This window comes from Dipodomys ordii, unplaced genomic scaffold, assembly GCF_000151885.1.
Source record: "Dipodomys ordii isolate 6190 unplaced genomic scaffold, Dord_2.0 Scaffold44, whole genome shotgun sequence".
NCBI lineage: Eukaryota > Metazoa > Chordata > Mammalia > Rodentia > Heteromyidae > Dipodomys > Dipodomys ordii.
The window spans coordinates 8291018-8299088 of NW_012267260.1; the positions used below are offsets into that span (position 1 = coordinate 8291018).

Sequence of the window (8071 nt, forward strand, 5' to 3'; positions counted from 1 at the left end):
TAGCGGACTCCAGGAAATGTGGAACCCCCCCTTGTCCAACTCAGCGCCTGCTTCTCCCGGGAAGGCTGGCCGTCCGACAGACCCTCTGAATGGTGGGATTGCAAGTCCTACGTCCCTAAAGCTAGTGGCAAGTGAGTCCTGTGGACTTGCCCGCAGGCCCTCTGCCCGGCGTGTGCCCTCATGGTGGACACGCTGACATGGGAACAGAGGATGACCAGTCCAGGACGCACCTCTTAGCATGCGAAACCCATTCCACCGACCACATCCAGGGTGTTCCCCCTTTAGAGTTTGCCTGTTTTAAGTTCCAAAATGTTTCATTCTACCTTCAAAGCATCATCCTGGGACCCATAAACACAGGGAAGTCTAAAAAATATGTAATGGCCATGTTGTCTTTGTTTCCTTGATAGTATTAGGGCTTGAATTCAGGGCCTTGTGCTTGCTATGCTGGTGCTCTACCACTTGAGCCATGGCTCTAGCCCTGCTTTTCTCTGATTCCTTTGGAGATGGAGCCTAGTAAACGTTTTTCTTTTGCCCAGGTTGGCCTCAAACCATGATCCTCCAGATCTCAGCCTCCCAATTAGCTAGAATTATAGGTGCAAACCACTATCGATTAATACTTTTATTATTATTTTTAATGCCAATACAGACAGCCTGGGTCATTTTGTTTGATGCCCGATGTTGGAAGGCAGTTCTACAGGAAATGTTCTAGTATGGGGCAAGAGAATTTTTGTTTGTTTTGGTTGGTCATGGGGCTTGAACTCTGGGCCTGGGCACTGTCCTTCAGTTCAAGGCCAGACTCTACCACTTGAGCCACAGCACCACTTCTGGTTTTCTGGTGGTTTATTAGAGATAAGAGTCTCATGGACTTTCCTGCCTGGGCTGGCTTTGTACCACGATCTTCAGATCTCAGCCTCCTGAGTAGCTAGGATTATAGGCGTGAGCCACTGGCGCCCGGCTTTTTGCAAGAGAATTTTTGAGGTGAGGATTACTTTCACCCACCAAAAATAGAGAAAAGTCTGCTTCTGTGCTCTGTCACTTTTCCCAGAGTAAACTATGGGCTGTTGGAACGTTCCAGCAACCCTCCACCTCTAGGTGATCAATTGTCTGGGGCTTCTCTTAGGAAGCCTTGGGTTACAATTATTGTCCAGGAGTTTTAGTCACATAAGAGTCCACACTGGAGACCAGGCCTCCTGGGGACACCAGCTTAGGTGGCCCTCACTCCTCAAGCAGCACCCCTTCCAACACACTATTTCTGAATGATTCTGGATGAGGGCAGACTCTCCGGGACAGCCTGTCTTTCTGACCTCGCACCTGGGCGAGTGTTGTTTCTCTGGCAGAAGACAGGCACGTTTGCAGGGCAAGGAGAGCATGATTTCAGCTGAGCCAGGTCAGGGGGGACCAGAGGAAGGCAGGGCTCAGCATTCCACCAGTGCAACATTTATAAGACCAAGTGACCCGCTTGGCTAGAGGTCAAAGCCAGGCAAGAGGCAGAAGCTGGAAGGGGAGCTCCTGTCACTAACCTCTGCTCAGACCAGGCTGTGGGGCTGCAGTCTCTCCAGTAGGGAGAAGGTAAAGACTCCTGGTTTGGCCTGCAGTGTATCCCGGGGTTCATCCTCCCGCGCCGTTCTGCTCGAAGCTATCTGGACATGCCATCAGACTTTGGTCCCATGTTTATTCAGATGTCTGAGCCTCAGACCAAGGAATGACCTTCCCGAAATGCCGGGTCGGCCCTCTCCAGCCAGAGACCCTGCTTCCCGCCATCTCTCAGGCGTGCTGGGAAGCCTCAAGAAAGTGCTCCTCCAGGCCTGGATGTGAGACTGCGCTGTCAACAGTTGTGTAACATATTAAAAATTCTATTGCACGCGAACCACTTGTTAAATGACCGTCTTAGTCCATTCAGCAGCATGTAGCACAGGGTACTGAATTCTAGCTAGGATTTGTTAAAAGGAACCAACTTACTAGGTGCCAGTGGCTCACGCCTGTAATCCTAGCACTCAGGTCTGAGGTCTGAGGATCATGGTTTGAAGACAGCCCGGGCAGGAAAGTCCATGACTCTTTGTCTCCAATTAGCCACCAAAAAGTCGAAGTAGAGCTGTAGTTCAAGTGGTAGAGCATCAGCCTTGAAAATAAGGGACAGCACCCAGGCTTTGCATTGAAGCCAGAGTGCCAGTGTGCACATGTGTGTGCGCACGCAAGCACACACACACACACACACACACACACACTCTCACACAGAACCTTCCTGAAGGGTTGTAACTGTTACCAGCCTCTCCTCCTGCCCCCTCCTCTGCAAGAAGTTGATTCCTGGGTCATCTAAATAGCTCACATTTAGTAGAACTGGAGTCAGAATGGAAATTTTAATGTAATTTTTAACTTCATGACTAAAAGAAATCCGGAACTAAGGCTGGTGGGGTAAAGTGCTCGCCAAATCCGTGTGCGGCCCTGGGCTCCCATTCTGGCACCAAGTGCAGTTTTCCCTTCTGCCTGGGCCAAAGTATCGCCACTCCCCCCTCCCCCCCACGTCTGGATCTGAAAGTCCAAGAGGCAGGGCACACCCTAGACAACGGGGAACAATCTGAGTACCTCAATCCAGCCTCCGATACAGAGCACCAGCTGGAGGAACTCACTATACCTGGCCTCAGGTAGCCAAATACGGGTCATTTGTCTATTCCCTTTACTGGGGGATATTGGAGTTTGAGCCTAGGGCTTCACACTTGCTAGGAAGTTGCTCTACCATTTGAACTCAAGAGGCCCCAGCTCTTCTTGTTCTGGTTCTTTTTGAGGCAAAAAAAGCTTGCATTTTGACATTTTCCACTGTAGCTAGGATGACAGGCATGTGCCATCATGCCCAAGTCTTTTCTGTCGAGATAGGCTCTCATGAACTTTCTGCCTAGGCTAGCCTCAAGCCATGGTCCTCCTGCGTCGCTTACAGGTGAGCAACTGGTACCCCAGAAGGGGGTTCTTCCGTGTGCCTGACTTTGGTCTTTCCTAGGGCTTGTGGGGTATTCATTTCTCCCAAGGAGCTTGGTTAAATCTTAGTTTTATCAAGTGACCCGAGCTTTGGGCTAAGTACTAGCGACAGCCTGAAGATGCTCTTTCCTTTAGTCCTAGGCTGTAAGTAGGGCAGATAAGTGCTGTATTACTTAGCTGTGTCCCTAGCCCAGGAACTGACAGATTGTGGTACTGGAGATCAAACTCAGAGCCTCACACTTAGTTACCTGCTATACCACCCAAGTCATACCCCTAATCCGCTTGTTTTTTTTTTTTTTTTTGTGCCAGTTCTGGGGCTTGAACTCAGGGCCTGAGCGCTGTTCCTGAGCTTCTTTGCTCAGGGCTAGCACTACTACTTCTGTGTATGTGGTACCAAGGAACCGAACCCAGGGCTTTATGAATGCTAAGCAAGCACTCTACCGCTAGGCCACATTCCCAGCCTTTAGTTTCCTTTTAGATTAAGACTCCTGTTACTTGGCTTCAAATGAGATCCTCCCGTCTCTGCCTGCCAGACTTCCATTTTTCCAAACACTTGCAGTTCCCGCCTGCAATCCTCCTTACTCAGGAGGCTGGTATCTGCAGGACTGTAGCTTGAAGGCAGTCTAGGCAGAAAAGTTTGCTAGGCTGCCTTTCTGAAATAAAAAGTAAAAAGGCTGGAGGTGTGGTTAAAGTGGCAGAGTGCCAGTCAAACACGATGAGACCTTTCAAAAGGTAGCATTGCCAACCTCTCTCCCCCACCCCCAAAATTCAATGGTGATAGCTTTGGTTGATCACATAAGAAACTATATAATCTGGAATTTGTAGCCTCAGCTCAACAATTTATGACTTCTCGCAATATGCTTCATGCCCAAGGCTGAGTGTGGGCAGGTAAATCCCAGGTGACCTCAATACAGATTAGTAAGCTTAGCCACTTGCTTGGCACGCTCCCTGCGCCTCCGGTCTGGGCACCTGTTACGCCAGGCCAGCAGGTTTGCAGCTTAGTTGGGGCAATGGTACACCATGACAATTAGGGCCTCTCACCCACTTGTGGGTGAAGACAGGGCTGGACGGCAGTGTCAGGAGCAGGGAGGATGCCGTGCTCACGCACGCTGCAGCTGTCTCCTCAAACACTTAGGGTCATACAAAAACCTGCATAGGTATGCTTGTAGCAGTAATCACAAATGCATCCTAAGTCCTTTACCAGGGCCTGCCTGGGTGGCAGCCATGGGGCAGACTTGGAAGGATCCTGAGATTTCATTTAAATAACACTCTGCAGGAGGCTGAGGGACAGCAGCCCGCACTTGGGAGCCACAGTCGGGACAGGAACAAAAGCCAAGTACAAGGGGCAGTGTGGAACCCTCTGGGGTGATGGAACTGTAAGATCTCTCACTTGTGCTGGCTGCCCTTGCCAGCAGGTACAGAAGTGCGGGTTAACAAGGGCTAACCTCCCCTGAGCGTAAACTACACCTCAATAAACCTGCTTGAGAAACCAAAGCAGGGAATGAGCAAGAACGGGTGGGAGGGGCTCAAAGTCAGTTGGGACAGCCTTAGGGACAAGGAAGTGGGAAAGAGCAGGAAGGAAAGTCAATCTTTATTGGATGCTTTCCTTTAAAGAGGATTCTGAAGCGCATACTCTCACAAGCAACGACTTCCTTATGAACAGAACACAGCTTCCTTCAAGTCTCAAAGGCCCAAAGTGTGTAGGATCAAGGTCACTGGGTACAGACAGCAGAACTTACATCTGGGGCAGGTGGTCAGAGTACCTCCTTGCCTTGTGAGCTGAAGCCAGAAATGGTCCAAAAAAGTCACAAGCTGTCACAGACAAAGAATATGGAACTTAATCAGCAGAAGTAATGACTAAGCTTTCTTGGGGAAGGTCAGGATGGCTTGGCTAAGTGGCTGTAGTTGACACTAATAATATAAGCCTCTTAAATTTCACACTAATATAGATGTCCCACTTTCTGCAGCAAGGTGATATGGCGAACGCTGCTGTGGCGGTTAGGTATGAGAAACAAAACAGCAAGATGCAGGCCAGCTCAGAGTAAAGTCAACATCTAAAGCATTTATTTGGGTATCTTTAAACTTTTTACATATGGTACATTCCCAATTTTACAAGTTGTCCACAGATATTAAAAGTTATAGCCAATTTATTAAACAGATATGATTTTCCCTGATATGGAAGGCAAGTTTTGTTATATAAACATTTCTACAATAAACATAAAACATGCGGAACAAATCATAAACTTAAGATGCTTCAGCAGGTAGGGAAGATGAGCAGCTTCACATCAGGAAATCAAAAGGTGTGATGTTGTTTCAGGGTAACTCACCCTAGGCTCTCTGACATCTTGAGGATCCAGGGCAACTCCCGCTAACTCCAGGCCTCAGTGCACTCAGGCCCTAATGCTGCAGTATTTTCATGATTTGTGAAAATGCTAATGTCCCCTCAGGAGAGTCCTGGTCTTAAGGTTTTAGTTTAAGCAAGGTGAGCAGAGAAAAGCCTTAATTAGCTGAACTTACAAGCTAAAAAAAAACCAAAATGAAACTGCATGTGTCAAAGGTGAAGATAAACATTATGCCATTCACTGTCCTAAGGACTGACTTGGATAAATGAAAGGTCAGGAAAAGGGAGAGCTATGGGTTCTAATCCGCACTTTTATCCTGGTGGACCTCCTCTGAGCTGCATGTAGCAATCCTGCAGTGCCAAGCAATGAATCCAGCCTCTAAGCTGTGCTTCTCACACGCGACCTTGGAGAGATGTGGCTCCTTCATCCTCAGGTTGGCTCTGGTCTGATGGTGCAGAGCCGAGAGGATCAGAACTTGGGGATGTGATTCAGAAAAGCCGAGTCCAAGGGCTACTTGTTAAAAAATCCAAGAGCCACGTGTCATTCAGCTGGACTCTGCCCCATGCTAAGAGAAGCTCAAAATGGGCTGGGCACTGATGGCTCACACCAGTAATACTAACTCCTCAGGAACTAGATCTGAGGATCATGGTTCAAAGCCAGCCCAGGAAGTTAAGTCTGAGACTCTTATCTCCAATGAACTACCCAAACATTGGGAATGGAGCTGTGGCTCAAGTGGTAGAGCTCTAGCTTTGAGTAAAAAAAGCTCAGGGATAGCGCCTGGGCTGTGAGCTTTCAAGCATTAGGATGGGGATGTGGGGGGAAGGCTCAAAATTCTTGTGCTAAGTCTGGTGTCACTGTAGATGTATTCAAGCTCCCAGCACACGTGTCACACAAAAGTACCTGTGTGATCAGATTGGGAGGCGTATGACTAAGCAGCTGACATTCTAGAAAGGCACCTCTCAGTAAGAATGACATCTTTAAAAAGAATCAAATGCCCGGGTGTGCAGACTGACCCAGGAGTATAGGAGGGGAGCCAGAGGACATGTACAGTGGGTGGGAATCTCAAAAACTGCCTTCATATGTTGTGCTAGCATCTGAGTCAAGATGCTCTGGGTTCAACCTTAGAAAGAACAGAAAAAAGTTGACTGTCTGAAAAATTGGGAGATTCCTCTTTTGTTTCCAAAAAGCCCTTTATGCAAATTTTTCTCTCAAAGCCAAGGTCTTGGCAAAAATAGGAAAAATAACAATCCAAAAAAACCAACCTTCCACAGGTTGTAAAAAACCTCCCTAGGCACTCCTTCTGCACAGGTCCTGAGCGGGTCCGAACCACGCAGCGCAGGGAATCCCATCTTCAAATTCAACGGCTTTGCTTTGGAGGTAGGGTCCTGGCAGCAGAGGCAACACCAGCGCTGAGGGGAGCCAGACAGTCTGATCCTGATGGGCCACAGAGCCTAGTTTCCTGCCTCTGCTGAAGCAGCACCAGTCAGCCCCAAGTTCACCAGGACCAATGATGGGAAATGTGTGGAAGACTGGCAGGTCATGGTGGTCAGACTCCTAGAGGGACAATGCCCCGTCCAGGAAGGGAAGTTCTTTCTTCTGTGGAACTTAGGAACCAGGCAGTGGCATCGGAGGGACAGAGCAGCAGTGCGAGGATGTCTGCTGACAGCGACGTTTTCCTCAGTCCTGGAGCCACAAACTAGAAAAATACAACTGGGAAGGGAAGTTTAAATAAAGAATTTATTTTAGACTTTAGCAGAACATATTTCTACTTTTGTTCTTGAAAAGCCATCTAGGTTACAAAACTCCAATGTTTTGGGTAGTGAAGGGATTATAAGTGCTGCCAGTCAATGCCAACCAGTGTGTGATTTGCTTCTTGTGCATGGCCAATTTCCTCTGTGATGCTGTGCTGGTGCCAGAGCTTCTGAATCTTCTTAAATCGTTCTTTGCACAAATGTAAGGGATTTCCTCGTCTAGAAGGAAGACAAATGTTACTCAGGATGCATGCTTTATTCACCTAGCATCCCCAATCCTTCCTGGTTGAGGAAAAGTACAAGTTAACTGGTTTTCGAGCCTCTGCAACACTCTGTTCTGTAAGTGGCTGTACACACACAGAGAAAAGACTTGTTACGGGGAGCTGATGAGCAGCTGACATCTGCTGAGAAGAGGAGGTACCTAAACTTGGCCTCTCCTCAGTGTGAAGTGAGCCGAGGGTTCTGGAGGGCTGGGTGACGCTAAAATCTGTGTTGTTCTTTTTGTGGGTAATGTAAAAACAGGACGGGGGCAAGGGGAGCAGAAGAGACAGGGAAAGGAGAATTACTGGTGATCTTCCAGCCACAGGTTTCAGCAGCAGCCAAATGTGAGTGCTGGGTCTAATTTAACCCCCAAGTGCAGCTTTCTTGGTCTCCCTGAGCTACTCCCACTCCTCAGGGCAGTAGGAAGAGCCAGGCACGATGGCATAGCCACCACGCAAGTACTTGGACGCAGATCCTCGAATTATCTGCCTGGCTTTCTAGACCTCAAGCTTTGGCTACTCAATATTGGGCAGACATGTTACATCACAGGTTCTTGTTTATTTTGTCGGTTGTGGGGTCTGAACTCTGGGCCTGGGCGCTGTCCCTCAGCTCTTCACCTCAAGGCTAACGCTCGACCACTTGAGCCTCAGCCCCACTTCCGGCTTTTTCTGCTTATGTGGTGCTGAGGAATTGAACCCAGGGCCTCATGCATGCAAGGCAAGCGCTCTACCACTGAGCCACCTTCCC

The 8071-nt window shown here is 48.6% G+C and overlaps 1 protein-coding gene across 1 annotated transcript in view; it reads right to left on the bottom strand.

The window, feature by feature from the left end:
• Positions 1–7030: 7030 nt before the first annotated feature.
• Ubr2 (ubiquitin protein ligase E3 component n-recognin 2) overlaps positions 7031–8071 on the bottom strand; it is a 102241-nt gene continuing 101200 nt past the window's right edge. Inside the window, exon 46 of the mRNA XM_013019099.1 lies at positions 7031–7282. Within this exon, the coding sequence (XP_012874553.1) occupies positions 7141–7282 (142 nt within the window). The 3' untranslated portion in view covers positions 7031–7140. The remainder of the gene's footprint in view (positions 7283–8071) is intronic.